The sequence below is a fragment of the Oncorhynchus keta genome, chromosome 17 (genome assembly GCF_023373465.1).
Source record: "Oncorhynchus keta strain PuntledgeMale-10-30-2019 chromosome 17, Oket_V2, whole genome shotgun sequence".
NCBI classification, from domain to species: Eukaryota; Metazoa; Chordata; class Actinopteri; order Salmoniformes; family Salmonidae; genus Oncorhynchus; species Oncorhynchus keta.
Window position 1 is genome coordinate 23778802 of NC_068437.1, and position 18366 is coordinate 23797167.

At 40.7% G+C, this 18366-nt stretch overlaps 1 protein-coding gene across 1 annotated transcript; it reads left to right on the plus strand.

Annotated features, from left to right (window-relative positions):
- The first annotated feature begins 7068 nt into the window (after positions 1-7068).
- LOC118396135 (heat shock factor protein 4-like) lies at positions 7069-17873 on the plus strand. Its single transcript, XM_052465723.1, has 13 exons — positions 7069-7215; positions 8724-8832; positions 9016-9143; positions 9317-9441; positions 10009-10084; positions 10386-10453; positions 11824-11923; positions 12102-12223; positions 12353-12544; positions 12667-12775; positions 12942-13007; positions 13497-13601; positions 15389-17873. The coding sequence occupies exons 1-12, from the start codon at positions 7090-7092 to the stop codon at positions 13554-13556; spliced, it is 1281 nt and encodes a 426-aa protein (XP_052321683.1). The 5' UTR covers positions 7069-7089; the 3' UTR covers positions 13557-13601; positions 15389-17873.
- Positions 17874-18366: the final 493 nt, after the last annotated feature.

Genomic DNA, 18366 nt, shown 5'->3' on the forward strand with positions numbered 1-18366 from the left:
ATACATCATCCCTCTCCCTTAAACTTCCCGCAAGGTACAGACAATAAAATTAGTTTTCCTTACATTTTCAGTAACAGCTTAACCAAGAGCCCATAGTATTAGAATAAATGGTTCTAATTAGAAATGTATACATAATTAATCATTTCAATTATAATTTCCTCCAACAGAGTGGAGCCAGCGCTGAGAGGAGTTACTGTCCAAAGGACAAATGGGTATTACTTTTCAACAGACAAATGGGCAAGGTACTGTGGCTGACCAAAAACGGTGAGTAAAAAGCTAGCTATAACATTACTAATTATCCATTCAGGTTAAATAGACATAGCTATCATAATTACATATTATCTCAGTCATTGACAATTTTAGATCATGTTAGGTAGCAAGCTAGCTAGTAAAACACTCCAGCAGTTAGTTAGCTAGCTAATTAACTACTTACCTAACGTTTGCTAACTTAGCTGGCAAGCTAAGTATTTTTTTCATCAGTAATTTTACCAGGCAGGTGACCCGTGATACAAGTCAATATTCGACATTCATCCATATCTGTGGACGTCAGGAGATGGCGTGGAAACCAGCCACTAGGGGCAACAGTGAGAGCTATTACCTTCAAGTAGGTTTCGGTTTTGCTAGGGCATTGTGGACAGGGATGGCGGATGGGCGTAACCTCTGGTTCCGTGTTCAAATCCAGCGATAGAAAGTTGTTTTTAATATTTTTGTTTTCAGCCTATCACAAATCTTAACCCTTACCTTAACTATTCAGAGCGAATGCATAACCTTGAGAATTCTGAGTAAATGCCTAAACTTAACCTTAAACACTTTGAAATATTACTTTGGAACGACTTAGAGATTCGATTTTTTGAGAAACATGAATGAACGTCTAATTCTGACTTGAGACCAGTGGCGATTTTAGCATGTCAATCTTGTTCGGTTTTGGGGGGATGCATGCCAGCAAAGCCACTACACTACACAACACAACACTAAACAATACATTAACTGCACTATAACTGTGACAAATGGTGCCCACAAACTTTTAGGGCCTACATAAAGCTGTCCCAATAGCAGTCCCAAAACATTACCACTGCTACACCTGGCTATCAGCGGAGCCTTGTCTGGCAGCGAAACAGTTACTTCAGCCTCATTTACTGCCCTTAAAAAAACATAGCTAATATGTCTGGCTTGCTTAAACATATGTAGTTTCTACTGACAATTGAGATATACAAACTATGGCATAAGGGGACTCATAACTGGAAAATCTGACTTCAGTTGAGTTCAAGACAACTGGGAACTCAGGGAAAAACGAGCTCCGACTGGGAAAATAGGTTTTGAAAGGTCATCCAACTCGGAATTGTAAGTCGGGAATTTGGGCCTCTTTCTAAGGCTACGACCTGAAGATCACTGACGTCATCATGATTCAACCTTTTTTGGAGTTCCCAATTGTCTTGAAAGCACCATAAATCCAGAGAATGCCAGACTTTGATGATAAAAGTTTGATGACAATATTTGTGACAACAAGGTGAGTCCATAAATGTACTGTATTCTGCTGCATAAATGATGTAATATTCCAGTGAGATATGTATACTGTAGCTAATAAAATAACACTAAGTGTATGTTGTGTAGTAAGCTGTTAGTAGCCCATGTGTCGCCCTCACCCTAATAATGTGGTCCCTTTTCCCCTCATAATTTAGCCTACGGTTCTGACTTGGTGGTGCACATGTAGCCTATAGCCTGTTTTAGAGAAACGTCATCATTGAATATTGTAATGAGCTTTCATTGTCTGCTTATATGCCCCTTTTATTTATCCTACAGTTCTGACTTGGTGTGTAGGGAGAATACTGTAAGAACGATCCATGTTCTGAATTTTGTTGCTGTACATTTCAAAAGAGCTGAACAAATAGTTATATTGTCTACATCCGTCCTAGCTCGCTCATGTCTTAATCGAAATTACAGATGGCCTCTTATCCACTCGTTGTCCCCTTATGCCATAGTTTGTACATCTCAATTGTCAGTAGAAACCACATTTGTTTTAGCAAGTCAGCCATATCAGCTATGTTTTCTTAAAAGGCAGTAAATGAGGCTGAATGAGCTGTTTCGCTGCCAGACAAGGCTCGGGTGATAGCCAGGTGTAACAATGGTAAGGTGTTGACTCTACTGATGGAAATGCCTTATCTACATGTACATATCTACATGTACATACCACCTCAATCAGCCCAACTAACCGGTGCCTGTATGTAGCCTCGCTAGTTATAGCCTCGCTACTGTATATAGCCTCGCTACTGTTATTTTTCACTGTATTTTTACTGTTGTTTTTATTTCTTTACTTACCTATTGTTCACCTTATACCTTTTTTGCACTGTTGGTTAGAGACTGTAAGTAAGCATTACCCCACCAAGATTTACATTCTAAAATCACCACTGCACAGGAGGTTGGTGACACCTTATTTGGGGAGGATGGGCTCATGGTAGTGGCTGGAGCAGAATAGGTGGAATGGTTGCCATGTGTTTAATGCCATTTCATTTGCTCCGTTTCAGCCTTTACTATGAGCCCCCCTCCTTCTCCCCTCAGCAGCCTCCACTGAATATATATATACAAATTTTTGACTTAAAAATGTCAGCATTTAAAATAAAAAATCCTCTCATCAGGCAAAACCTGTCTTAACCAATAAATCACAGGTGGGGTCTACCAGGCTCAGTCTCCCCTTGTGTTACCCAAAACTTCACTAAATACAACATCCCCAAATGGGCACTTATATACATTTGGCCACACATATTTTTGATGCACAGGGCAGGTATATCTATGCATGCTAAAGTACAGCCTTCAAACAACATTAAACATGACGGAAAAACCGGACACATGCTCTCCAAACAAAGACAACTAAGAAATTGACAGTAAACTGGTAAATACAATTAAATTAACCAAAAGTTATTTATCAGAAGTGTTGCGCAGCTTGTGAGCTCTCCAAACAACATTTCCACTTGGAGAATAGTATGAATGTATAGGCTATTATATTTAATGAATTATCAAAATGTCAACAACCAATAGTGGAGAGAGATGTGCCTATAGCGCATCTTCGCCACACACTCCTCGCCTTATTCTGGTCTCTAAAACACATTCCTCAAACATAGGCAGTAATCTCAAACATTGTCAGGACTTAGCCGTGGTCATCTTCCCTTCAACTGAAATCATTATAGTTCAGAACTTCTAACCACCCTCATTAAACACACACACTACCCAAACGAATGGATATGTGACAGCAAGGCAGAATGGCATAATCCAAACGAGCACTGGGTGCATAATAAATACTGACCAACATGGTATGTCCATTTGGTGAATGTAGATTGGCGGCGCAAATAAAGGAACATCATAGCACTTGCCCCAAAGCTGATGAACACTTTGCCTAGGCCCTAAACACTGTCTACTATCAATTTGGCGATTCGGGGGCACTAACTTCCCAGCATGGGCCTTTGTTGAAGCAGGTAAGGGAGCATTATCTCCCAAACAATGCACAGTGGACACTGGTGGATCCGGGTACAGGTATTACAGCCATATCTCTCCCAGGCACATGCGGGGTAAAATGCATCTAAATGCAAATGCAAGTGATTTCCTGCTTCACATTTAGACAGAATTACAATTTGTTGCAGCTTTGTAGTCTCTCTCAGCCTAAATGTCTTATCTTGGAGAAAGAAAGTATCAGGATGAGAAGGGCTATCTCAACTATTCTCAGATTTTCAGAAATCTTAAGATAAATGCTGGTTTGAGATATTAAACTTACTGTATCTTTGACAGGTTGCTTAAATTAGCTAGCAGTGCTGTATGTTTCTCTAATGGACCAGCGCTGCTGATGTTTTATGCTTCCAGGGCAGAGAGGGCATTTTTGGCCTGGCTGCATGAAGCCTCTGAACCTGGCTAGCTTTTGGAGACATCCTGTTGGTCCACCTGGAAGACATTGTGAAGCTCATATTCAAATGAAAGAGGATATGAGACACCTTGTTATTACAGTGTTCTATGTGCAGTGACTATAAACTGGCCAGCCGTAGTTTTTTGATTTTCTGGCACCAGATGGCGCCAGAAGTCCATTATTTTAACATTGTAGGCCAGAACAAAGTTACATTTCCGTTATGAAATGGTGGGAAAAGTATCCAACTGTCATACTTGAGTAAAAATAAAGATACCTTAATAGAAAATGACAAGTGAAAGTGAAAGTCACCCAGTAAAATACTACTTGAGTAAAAGTCTAAAAGTATTGGGTTTGAAATATACTTAAGTATGAAAAGTAAATGTAATTTCAAAAATATGTTTAAGTATCAAAAGTAAAAGTATAAATCATCTCAAATTCATTATATTAGCCAAACCAGACAGCACAATGGTATCGTTTAAAAAAAAATGTACGAATAGTCAGGGGCACACCTGTTCTGCTAAGCATTCAAAATGTACTTTTGGGTGACAGGGAAAATGTAAGGAGTAGAAAGTACATTATTTTCTTTAGGAATCTATTAAGTAAAAGTTGTCAAAAATATAAATAGTAAGGTACAGATACCAAAGCAAACTACTTAGTCGTACTTGAAAGTATTTTTACTTAAGTACTTTAACCACTGCCCTTATTTGAGATGGAAAAAGAGTGCTGCGTGAGTGATTATTGAAGGGCTCATTGTGGGCAAGTGTTGTACAAAGGTTGCTGCTAGTTTGAAAGGTAGCCTACATGCCAGCCTTAAATATAAGTCAAACATGTTCATGTTACTGTTTTGCATTCATGTATATGTGTATGGACCAAAATTATTTGATTTGATTGGATGTTTTGCACTTTGGTGTTTCTTTTTGTAATTGCCTTCAGTTTTGTTTAATCATGTCACATATTTTCCCAATTATAGGCTTGATTTCATTTGTATTTCATAATTTGTTTTTATGTTTAAAAAATGGTTTACCTAAGAAACTTAACTACAATGAACAAAAATATAAATTAAACAATTTCAAAGATTTTACTGAGTTACTGTAACAAAGACGCTGAGAGTCGAGAAGCAGGTGAAACATTTAATAATACAACAAACGAGACCCCATAACAGTAGCATCGACGCATAAACGAAGGAACAATAGTGACTGAGGAAAGAACCAAAGGAAGTGACAGATATAGGGGAGGTAATCAGGAAGGTGATGGAGTCCAGGTGAGTATCATGAGGACGTGCAGGTGTGTGTAATGATTGATGCCTGTTGTGCGTAATGATGAAATCCCAGGACCGGTGGTTAGTATACCAGCAAAGTCGAATGCTGGAGGGGAGGAGTGGGAGTAGACGTGACAGTTCCAGTTCATATAAGGTAATCGGAACTGGAACACGCTGTCGTACATGTCAATCCAGAGCATCCCAAACATGCTCAATAGATGACATGTCTGGTGAGTATGCAGGCCATCGAAGAACTTGGACATTGTCAACTTCCAGGAATTCTGTATAGATCCTTGCGACATGGGATTGTGCATTATCATGCTGAAACATGGTTATTGCGGGATCAGGATAAGGATCTCGTCATGGTATCTCTGTGCTTTGAAATTGTCATCGATAAAATGCAATTGTGTTCATTGTCCGTAGCTTATGCCTGCCCATAGCATAAACCCATTGCCACCATGGGGCTCTGTTCACAACGTTGACATCAGCAAACCACTCGACCACACGATGCCATACCATGATTCATTGAAGGTGAGCATTTGCCCACTGAAGTTGGTTATGATGCCGAACTGCAGTCAGGTCAAGACCCTGATGAGGATGACGAGTGTGCAGATGAGCTTTCCTGAGACAGTTTGTACAGAAATTATTTGGTTGTGCAAATCTACGGTTTCATCAGCTGTCCAGGTGGCTGGTCTCCGACGATCTGGCAGGTGAAGAAGCCAAATGTGGAGGTCCTGGGCTGGTGTGGTTACATGTGGTCTGCGGTTGTGATGCTGGTTGGATGTACTGCCAATTTCTCTAAAATTAAGTTGGAGGCGGCTAATGGTAGAACAAGGAACATAAAATTCTCTGGCAAAAGCTCCGGTGGACATTCCTGCAGTCAGCGTGCCAATTGCACACTCCCTCAAAACATGAGACATCTGTGGCATTGTGTTGTGGGACACAACTTCCCATTTTAGAGTGGACTATTGTCACCAGCACAAGGTGCACCTGTGTAATGATTATGCTGTTTAATCAGCTTCTTGATATGCCACATCTATCAGGTGGATGTAATTATCACCAATAGGGATGTTAACAAATTTGTGCACAACATTTGAGAAAAATAAGCTTTCTGGGATATTTTATTTCAGTTCTTGAAGCATGGGACCAACACTTCACATGTTGGATTTATATTTTTGTTCAGTGTATTTGTCATGTGACTAACCACAGATCAAGATACATACAATTCACATTCTCCAGGGATGCAAACAAGAATTCAAATGGCATGGTCACAAATAGGAACTAATTTATTTCTGACCAGGATTTGAAATGTATTTTATCAGATTGTTCAATGACACAAACAACCTAGCAAACAAATTTCTTGAAAAATTGTGACACAAAACCAGTGGTTGTTGATACAAAAATCTTACAAACCACATACTGTACAATGTACTCTCTAAGGGTTATATGATATTTGTGTTTGTCCTTGAGCTATGATAAGTCTGAGTGTAGATGAGTCTGTGAGTGTAGGTTGGTGTAATCATGGCCTTTATGAATTGTGATGAATGTGCGGTCTTTGAGACAACGACTCTCCTCTTGGAACTGGTCCTGAAAAGTTGTTCTTATAGGAGTGTTTATATCTGGACACACACACGTACTCACCAGCGCTCCTGTGCTTGTGCTCCTATTGTTTGGCATGACAGTGCGGTATTATTTTAGGCTTTGTGATGGCCTGTATTGTTCCCCAGTGGGGTCTTTTGTGTTGGAGGGCTATGGTGACGCTGCAGGGGCAGGTTTGTGCTGACGCTGGCCTGTAGGGATGACAGGGCCTGATATGGCCGAATGAGTAGTCCAGAGAGAGTCAGCAGCAAAGCAGCTCAGAAATGGAGTAGGACCTGTGCACGTACACACTCTCTCATACACATTCTTAATAACAGTTTGTTCATCCAACTGAAGCACAGCCATGCAGGAATCTCCTGGCTCTATTGGTGTGGATGGGGGTTATGCCAGTAATGTGCCTGCCTTCCTAACCAAACTGTGGACCCTGGTCGAGGACCCGGACACCAACCATCTCATCTGCTGGAGTGCTGTGAGTACCTGAAGGACTTCCACTTCTGGTTGGTTAAAGAGAGTTAGCGGCCTTTCATACAGTGGAATATATATCGTGTGTTTGATAGAAATGACAAGATCGAGAAGTCTATTTTAGTGAAGATTCTACTTGTCTATTACTCAAGGATAGTTCTATGGTTGAACATCAAATCAATTGGTGACCATTTATACCCGGGTTAACAAAACAAGATATCTGTTTAACCCTTTGGTTAACTCGACACGTACTTGCCTGCCTTGCAATTCATCAGTGAAATTAGAAAATGCCTTTGTCTTGTTCCCTTTATATAAGTATGGAAAATGTAATAAAAATAATGACTAGTATGTCAGCATTGTGTCTATGAAGGAGTGGTGAGACCACACACTAAGCACCCCTCAACATCTTTATTTTTATACCTGATACTGTTATGCCGAAGACTCCACAATCTCGTTTACAGAGTCCTCAAAATGTCAGTGAGTAGCTATCTTTGAGAAAATTAAGAATGATTTCATCATGATCATTAGTTGATTTTGTGTGCTGGACTCGTATTGGGACAGATATATTAACAATTACAACAAAGAAAATTAAATAATTTGGCCAACCTATTTTAAGACTAAAATAATGTGACACTGCAGGGCTCTTCAACCTTTTTCTTGCACAGTGACCGAAAAGCACAGAATGAAACAAAGTTGAGCACGTGAACGCAGGATAGCTTCACCCCTACATGGCAAAAAAGTTATGTCTAAAACACTACCAAGATTTGAATTTAGTTCAACTACCACCAAGTAGTTGAAGTACATGTAGTTCACTAGGCTACTCCCCAACACTGAGCTAGAAAGGTAACACATTTTCACTTATAGCAGCTGTTTCGCTTGTTAAACAAAGATTAGCCATAGGTTGGCATTTTGTTTTATATCCAAGTCAAGAAATAAAGTTGTCATCATTAGAATGAAGACATGCTGCTCTTTTCTACTGAAAATGTATTCATTCTGTTGTTGCTAGCAATATTCATAAAGACATTGGGGGGGAATTTTCTAAAAATATTTTCGCTGACCCCAGGTTGATTACCCCTGTGCTACTGGACTTTGACTAAGTGACAAAAGTGCATAATCTTGTCATTGATTTACTGTGAAATAGGTTGTGTACAGCTTACTGATAAATGTTTTTCCCTCAACTTTCATTTCAGCATGCTTAAATTCTAAGAAATTAAAAAGAGGCTAAGATTCCCCTGTCTGCTCGACTCCAGATAGTATTTTCAAAAAGAACTAGGAAATGCAAAGTAAAGATTTTGATATGGACTTCTTGTTGTAAAGCAAATGAGACCTATTTGATCAACCTTGACATGATTTATAGGACTGAGCCTTATATGGTTTTGACACTAACGTCCTGGACTAAAAAGCATTGATCTGTGTCTGGGAAACTGGTTCTGAATGTTGAATTGAGGTAGTCAATGGCCAATCAGTGGTCCATAGAACTTAAACACAAACTCCTATTTTGGTTCTGTCCCTCAGACTGGAACCAGCTTCCATGTTTTTGACCAGGGAAGGTTTGCCAAGGAGGTGCTGCCAAAATACTTCAAACATAACAACATGGCCAGCTTTGTCCGTCAGCTCAACATGTGTGAGTCCTTCTCCTCATCACTAAAGAATAAAGACCCTCTCGGATATTTAGCAGTATCTAGAAGTGAATAGTGTAGGGATTACTTGTGTATTGTGTAGGTACTGTAGGATAGGCATTCATTTGAGTGTTTGTGCCTCTGGAGGTGTGTGTGTTGTGTGCCGCTAACTGTGGACTGGTGTGCAGATGGCTTCAGGAAGGTGGTGAACATAGAGCAGAGTGGCCTGGTGAAGCCAGAGCGAGACGACACAGAGTTCCAGCACCTCTACTTCCTGCAAGGCCACGAACACCTGCTGGAGCACATCAAGAGGAAGGTGAGACAGAAACCTAGGAAATAAAACACACACACACACACACACACACACACACACACACACACACACACACACACACACACACACACACACACACACACACACACACACACACACACACACACACACACACACACACACACACACGGTAAGACATCTGTGTGTGTGTTTAGGTCTCCATCGTGAAGAGTGAAGAGACTAAAGTACGACAGGAGGACTTGAGTAAGCTGCTGTATGAGGTGCAGGTGCTGCGCAGTCAACAAGAGAACATGGAGTGTCAGATGCAAGACATGAAACAGTAAGTAGGAAGAACAGTGTGCTGATACAACGCATCAATCATAACTATATCCACAATGTATGACACATGCTAAATCAATACAGTACTGTAGATAGTTTAATGAAATTTAGTTTGAGGCACTGAACTGGGACAAAACATATTACTAATCATACTAAGCCATATGCAACAGAGTCAAAGCAACTCATAGTCCATCCTCAGTAGTCCATGCATTGTCCCTGGCCGCATTGTATGTTCCAATGGTTTGGTCTATTGTCTACATTGGTTGAAGAGAACATTCAGCCGCTCACATGACCGTTGCGCCCTATAGTAGTGTCCGGTGTGCTGGTCAGGTGCATGCGTCAGGTAGCAGTACAGGTGATCTTGTCACATGTCTCTGTCTGATCTGGAATAGGTGGATGACATTTGGCTGAGCGCTCAGATATGACACATCAGGGTGAACAGGCTGAAATTAGAGCATTGCCTAGTCACACCATTTAATCACACATAGATCACACACATGCGGGGTGGTGAGTGAGGGGGTTGATAATGAAGTGGTGAATGTCACAGTGGTCTGTCTTACTCCTCCAGGCAGAATGAGGTGCTGTGGAGAGAGGTGGTCTCACTGAGACAGAACCACACCCAGCAGCAGAAAGTCATGAACAAGGTGAGAACCTCTGAACAAACATGACATATGTGTGTGTGTGTGTGTGTGTGTGTGTGTGTGTGTGTGTGTGTGTGTGTGTGTGTGTGTGTGTGTGTGTGTGTGTGTGTGTGTGTGTGTGTGTGTGTGTGTGTGTGTGTGTGTGTGTGTGTGTGTGAGAGCGAGCGAGCGAGCGACAGGGGAGGAGTCAGTGTGTTACTTTGGTGCTAGTCTCAGAAACCCAGACCACGGTACATTGTAAGAGGCAACCTGTCTGTCTAGAGAGACTTTGTGCTGCATCATTCTGTTTTTTGCTCCTTTATAGCTGATTCAGTTCCTATTCAGCCAGATGCAATCAAACGCACCCAGCACTGTAGGAATGAAGAGAAAGCTGTGAGTATACTGCTTCTCTTTGTAGTGTACACACACACACACACACACACACACACACACACACACACACACACACACACACACACACACACACACACACACACACACACACACACACACACACACACACACACACACACACACACACACACACACACACACGTACACACACAAAGGCTAAGATTAACAATACATGCACTCAAAAACACACACACAAACACACCTGTATGTACATACACTCATTAACACACTATACTAACAAATCGACAATAGTAACACAAACACTGCAGTGGGAACGGCCAACTCAGCTGGATGTGGTCAGCTGACGTGCTGCACAATCACAGTTGAGATGAATGGAGCTGAATGCTGAATCAGACCTACTGAGCTCTAAGCCCCTCACACACACACACACACACACACACACACAATCACTCACCCCCCCTCCCATCCTCTCACACCCACACAACCCCACTTAACCAGGGCGCATGACCCTCTATCCTCTAAGAGAAATGCACTGTCAGCTTGTGTGACCCGTGTGAACAAATCGGTCGAAGGACAAGGCACAGTCACATACAACGCTCATATGTTCGCAGGTAGCCTAGTGGTTAGAGCATTGGGCCAGTAACCAAAAGGTTGCTGGATCAAATCCCAGAGCTGACAAGGTAAAAGTCTGTCATTCTGCCCCTGAGCAAGGCAGTTAACCCATTAGAAGACGTGGATGTCGATTATGGCAGCTCCTCTCTGATTCAGAGGCGTTTGGTTAAATGCGGAAGACACATTTCAGTTGAATGCATTCAGTTGTACGACTGAATTACAACTGTCATGTCCATAACACCTAAAGATTTACAATCACAACTGACTACATTAACTGGACATTGTTCACATTCATCACTGTGGCATAGCTGTGTTCTACAATACAATTCATGTTGTCATTGTTCCCATCTGTTTGTGCTAAGTATTGGTTGCAGTAAATTAAACTGATAGAGATTGTGTACACAGCCTTGGCAAAATAGAAACAGTAGTGGCTGGTAAAATATAAATGAAAGTAAATATCACAAAACTCAATTACATAGTGTAATTACTAACATACATTATTGACTTTTCTCAGTGTTTGAAAAGCAAGTGGGTTATTCAGTATTTTAAGGTCTACGTGTTATACTCAAGCCAAGCTAGTTTCTCAACTACCACTGCTTTCTTAGTCACCCTTGCAGTTACTTCCCCTTATCCTTGGCTCTCATCCAGTAAAGACGAGCAGACACGGCTGTCTATGGCTCTGTCAGTTCCATGGCATGTCATTGCACAAGAGTATTTCCATTGACTCGCATTGTTTTCTCAATATTCCCCCTCATGGTGATGCATGGCCCACCCAGTCCCCTCATGTTGGATGTTGGCTCCACCACACCTCCAGCCTCTAAGTTCAGCCATAGCCACCAAATGGAGTCCCTGCATGAGCCCTTCTATATCCAGTCGGTGAGAACCCACTCTGTACCTTTTTGCTATTTGTACTGCATTTATAGTTTCCATTTAGCATTGGGTCATTATGATTATCATAAAATAAAGCCCTTTATATTTTGAACTGCACAGTGACTGTCAGGCTGTGAGCTTCACAAACCTTTAATCAAACTCTCTTACTGCTCCTTCTCTACAGCCATCTACAGAAACTGCCTCTTGCTCCAATAGTGCAATGACAGGAGGACCAATCATATCAGACGTTACAGAAATGTCACAACCCACCAACATGGCCATTCAAATGCAAACAGAGGAGACAAGGTGAGGATCAAAGGTCAAAGTCACCTTTTATCCTGTAGTGATTTCCAAAGTAAAAAAATCCAGTATCTAGCCTTATTCAGCAGGGCTGATATAAACCGATAAGAATGCTGTGTTTCTGTCCCCACACAGGGATAAGTGTATGATGCTTATCAAAGAGGAACCAGTGAGCCCAGGGGTGCGAGGCCGGGGGGATGGTGTTCCACTGGGCTCCTGCGAGGTGTGTTCTGAACCCCCTGTCCTCCATGTTGCCATGGTACAGTCCGTCCTGGAGGGCAGAGGGTCTGGAGCAGAGAGGAGGAGCAAGAGACCTGCTCTGGAAAGGTACACCCCCCCACACACACACACACACAGATAAACAGCTCTACATTGTTTTATTTTATTACATATTAATGTATTGTTTTCAAGTGAATCCCAAGTAGTGTAATATGGTGCGTGTGTTGTAGACCAGAAGTACCTGATGCTGTAGAGAATGTGGACATGAGTCTAGAGGACTTGCAGCTTCTCCTGAGGACCCACCAACAAAGCGTGGAGCCCACCGCTGCTGTCATAGATGTGAGTAGGACACTCCGAAGCTTGGCAGACAGTGTGTTTAAAACCTGTCCCCCGGAAGCACGGGGGAAACAACGTTACTGCAGGAACAGGCATAATAGCTCCCATGTGAAGTTTCTCTTCACTAGATAAGAGCTCATACTGATATGACGCTGTTCTGTCTTTACAGCCATTCAATTTCAACCTGCCCTTGAGTGAGTGGAACTTTAATGATATGGAGTCCAACCTAAAATCAGTGAGTAGAATATGTGTTTGAATTAGCTCTGCCCAGATATTATATCTTGAAGTCTAGTCATATATATATATTCAGTGAAATCAACACAAGTTATGAGTTACTGTGATTTTCCACTAGTTGCCACAGCCACAAAGCTGAAATGGTATACATCGTAAAATTATGTCTTAATATAAGGTTAGCAGTGTGGTTTAGGTTAGAGTTAAGATTAGGTTTCAAATCAGATTTTAAGAAGATAAATTGTAGAAATCATCTGGGTTTGACTTTGTCTGTGGTAACTAGTGATGACCATTACTGTGTCAGCCATAAATGACTGGCTTTAGACAGACAAAGGCAGGTAATGGTAAAACCAACTTGTCAACATTTGACCTCACTTCTTGGGAGTATGAATCAGTGTGTGCTGTGCATGTAGCCTCTCTGCAGTTGGTTTATAGTACTGGTCAGTATTATCTTTAGTAGTATCTAATCCCCCCCATGAATCATGTGTTCCAGTACATGTTTCAGAACCAGGAGGCAGAGGCTTACCCCAACGCTGGATGTGAGGAACAGTAACAGCTTGACAGATCAGCTGACACAGGCTAGTCCTAACAAAGACAGGTACAGTGAGTCGTTTTTGGGGGGTATCTGTACTTCACTATTTCTATTTGACAACTTTTACTCCACTACATTCCTAAGAAAATATGTACTTTTTACTCTCATACATTTTCCCTGACACCCAAAAGAAGTTGCTACATTTGGAATGCTTAGCAGAACAGGAAAATGGCCCAATTCACACACATATCAAGAGAACACGTGGTCATCCCTTCTGCCTCTGATCTAGCAGACTCGATCAACACAAATGCGTTGTTTACAAATGATTTCACTATTGGAGGGTGCCCCTCGCTATCCGGACATTTTTTTTACAAGAAAACCATGCTGTCTGGTTTGCTTAATATAAGGAGTTGAAGTGATTTATAGCATTTACTTTTGATACTAATGTATATTTTAGTAATTGCATTTACTTTTGATACTTAAGTATATTTCAAATCAAATACTTTTACTCAATTATTCTACTGGGTGACTTTCACTTTTACTTCAGTCATTTTCTATTAAGACATCTTTACTTTTACTCAAGTATGACAATTGGGTACACTTTGAACCACAGGCCATTTGTAGAACTGGATCTTTGTGCGTGGTTGAATGATCATATGGGCAGTAGTGGCGTGTATTCGTGGATGCCAAAAATGACCAAGAAAAAAACATTAAAATAATTTATTTTGTTTAAATTTCCTTAAATTCGCAAGAGGCTGAACATATCTTACTGGAGGAAGCATCCAAGTGAACGAAACAGCGCCCCTCTGTCTCTGTATGTGTAGCCCATCTATGCTGTCTGATCAAAAAGAGTATGACATTGTTGCCGTCTGTAGCATTGAATGCAAGGGAAGGCAGCGAGCATTTGGCCTCCCTTGATCATTATTTAAATAAAATAATAACCAATCCGTGTTGCGCTAAACTGAGTGAGTTCATCTGTGAATGGTCCTGGAGCACAAAAAAAAGAGTCAAGGGAAGCCAGTTTGCATTTGGCTTCACACCTATCACATATGAAGCCAAACAACATCGTCATAACTTGAATTGTTATAACTCATTGTGTCATTGTCCTCCGGTAGCTAGCTAGCTAAAATTGAGCCCCTGGCCTGAGAGGATGGAAGTTCAACATGTCGCTAGCTAATGTATATGTAGTTAACTATCTGGCCTGGCACATTGTTGCTCATGAAAGAAAGTTAGGCTAGCGAGCAAGCATTTTAGTAACCTAGGACAACAAAAACTAAAAGCGTGTATAGACCGTTTAGGCAACATGAAAGAGGATGGCATTTTTCAACAGACAGACCGACAGCAAGCAGGACCGTGTACAGCCACATCATATTTAGCTTTCGTTGATTGGACTAAATCGTTTTTGGTATCTTTTAGTTGTCAATGTATTAGACTTAGGTGATTAGATGATGAAATGGTGCTGGAATAGTGGAGGCAGTGCCTGTTTTCTTTGACACTTGCGGTAACTCGTGGTTCTAAATCAATAGTTGTTTAGTAGTCCGAAAATGTCAAACATTAACTTGCTGGGTCATGTAACTGTTTGTTACATGCAATATGTTTTGTGGACATATGTTGTTTTCCGGTTTTGTGATGAAACAAAAGTTTATTGTCTCGGCCTTAGTTCATATGCCCTCACACTGAAATATAGACTTAACAGGTTATAGAGCAAACAACGCAATAGGTTGTAATATGGCAGTTTTTTTTTTCCCTGGCTTGGCTTCCCCAATGATTTTACCCACACACCACTACTGATGGACAGCTCAGTTTGTACTGAGATTAGAAAATATTTACCTTTCTTTTGTGTTTCTGGCCAGAAAACAAGACATTCCTCAAGGCTCTCAGATGTGTTCCATCCGCAGTCGTCACGTCGTAGATCCAGCGCACCTGACCCAATGTGAGCAGAGCAGGAGGAATTCCTGTCACTCAGAGCTCTGTGGGCCCACCTTCCATCCACCAGACTGTCAGCTCTGGGGAGTTTTTTTCAGAAGCACTATATGGTTTTTCAGAGAACCAGAGGTTAATCTATTTGGAATTATTTAGACTTCCTTCACTGAAGTTCAACAGTTTTATTGGTGGAGACCCTGGCAGTTTTCACTTCAAACGTTGATCCGCAGGACATCCTGACATAAGCAATGGCTTCTCTCTCTAAAACTGGACTGAGCTACATTTCGAGTGCCTGACTGAGGGACTTCAAATCATGAAAGACCAACCGACCAGTTGATATTTCAGGGATAAATTCCTAGCACAGAATTGGAGTACAACCAGCAAGTTCTACTATTCTCTGCCATCATTCCAGTGGTAGTATGCAAAGTTGCATCATACCAAAGTGGCCCAAGTTTGTAAGCACTTTAGTCTGTGTGGGAAAGTTTCTGCTTGTGGCGCTGATTTATTTCCCAAATAGCCCATTTGGTATGAAAATTATATTCTTGTGCAAATACTATATTTGTATTTCAAAATGATATTCATAAAATTACAGAAATAGTGTTATCTTCTGTATGTTTTAATGTGAGAGGTCTAGGAAATATTTATGATAGACTTCCCATTTGAAAAAACAATGAAGAGACCATACATTGCTGTTTTGCACAATTTGTATCACAATTTATTCTTAATCACAATCCATATATTTCCCTTGAAACAGTGCATTTGGGCACTCCTGTGCACAAGAGTAACTTAGACAAATTGTTAAATACTGTGCATTAGTCAAATGTAGAAGAAGAGATAGATGACCCAACTTCAGCTGAAGTTTAGATAAGATCAATGTGTAGACTCACTAAACAGAGAGGAAAGAGAGACGTACTAGTGTCACTAAACCTGTGTCTGTCTATTTGTCTTTTTTCTTCCATCCATATAACTTTCTAGCTACCACATCTCTCTTTTCTTCTGACTAGTTTAACCTGATTTATTATAGATAAACATTATGACCTTCCATTGATTTTAGTGGTGGATAGAGGCAAAGTAATGTTTGATTTCAAGACAGATGAAGAGCCTCCCTAGAGCATTTGGACTCTACAATGCCTCCATTTGTTTCAGAGACAGGCCAAATCCCATATTTGGATTATACACAATATACAAACAAAAGTATGTGGACACCCCTTCAAATTTGTGTATTCAGCTATTTCAGCCAGACCCTTTGCTGACAGGTGCATATAATAGAGGGCACAGCCATGCAGTCTCAATAGATGAACATTGGAAGGAGGCTGGCTTTACTGAAGAGCTCAGTGACTTTCAATGTGGCACCGTCATAGGATGCCACCTTTCCAACAATCAGTTTGTCAAATTTCTGCCCTGCTAGAGCTGCCCCGGTCAACTGTAGGCACTGTAATTGTCTAGGAGCAACAACAGCTTAGTGGTAGGCCACAAGCTTACAGAACAGGACCGCCGAGTGCACTCCATATTAATGCCCATGATTTTGGAATGAGATGTTCGACGAGCAGGTGTCCACATACTTTTTGTCATGTAGTGTATCTTTCTTATACAAACTCCAGAAGGTATGGATGTGGACTGATGATGTAGGAGGGGTGCAATACCCCCCCCCCCCACCCTCTTTCTCAATGATCTGAGCAGGCTCATATGATTTTGATAGACATCCTATATTCCTCAGATAATTTGGAATTTCTGGAAAACCATCAGAATCTGAAGAAACACCAGTGACTTTTTTTGACTGTGGAGGACACATCTACATGGAAAACAGCCCAGGTCTTGACAATCTTCCTTTTGAACTGATAATACTATACTGTGCAATATTACAGAGTTGTGAGAATTCACAAGGTTGCAATACATCAATGACCCTTGGAATGTATAAAGTAACTGTATCAGAGGCTGCATCATAAGTAACACCTGTAGACTATAATCTTAGAAGAGGGAAATGTAAGGTGGCGTATAATTGAAATTGCACTAAGAATTATCATTGTATTAGATTTAGCAGTGTTCATTTAGACTTAGTATTTATCAGTGTTTTCTTTATTACTGAAATATGAGTGTTTCTCTGATTTGCTAGGAGTGATACTTTACATTCAATTGGCATTGTATTTATTTTTTATTCATTTGCACTGATCGGATGTTGATGATCGGATGTTTTTAAATATACATAATGCTTGTCAAGATTGCAGACTCATCAAAGTATTTACATTTTTTGGATTAATCATCATCTTCTGTAACAAAAGAAATGCATCGTTATAATGCATCATTGTCTATGGCTTTGCAAGGACAGTGTTGTACATGGGCAGAACTGGACTAAAGTCACAATGAAACAAAACATGTATGCAATGACAATACAAGTAGTTAAAAATAAAAGTGAGCATTTTACAAGTGCTCTCGTTTGTGTGTGGGGAGGGGAAGAGGGAGGGGTGGAGTACTTTACCAAAAAGAGACCTATCATGAAATTATAGCATTTTACCAAAAAGAGGCCTATCATGAAATTATAGTATTTTCTCATGTATATGTGATCAGTTACATTTTTTCTAAGCAGCATAATTATTTTACATGATTTCTGTAAGAACTATATGATAGCTGTTAACTCATCAAAAATGTAAGGAAAACCCATCTTCGGGGGTGGGAGTAGAGGGTGGCACTGAGGGTAGAGGTTAACAAGCAGTACAGATTCTAAGTATTTTTTCTCCTTCGATACTTTCATCCAGTGGGATATGATCCTGCTTTTACAAAACTCTGGGAAACCTGCAAGATCTTCTTGGATTAGGTTGAATTTCTGCCTGATCAGGGTCATCAGTATTAGATCCATGATGTCCAGTTTAAAGTTGGTGCTGTTGAAATGTGTAAGGAAAGAAATGTGCAA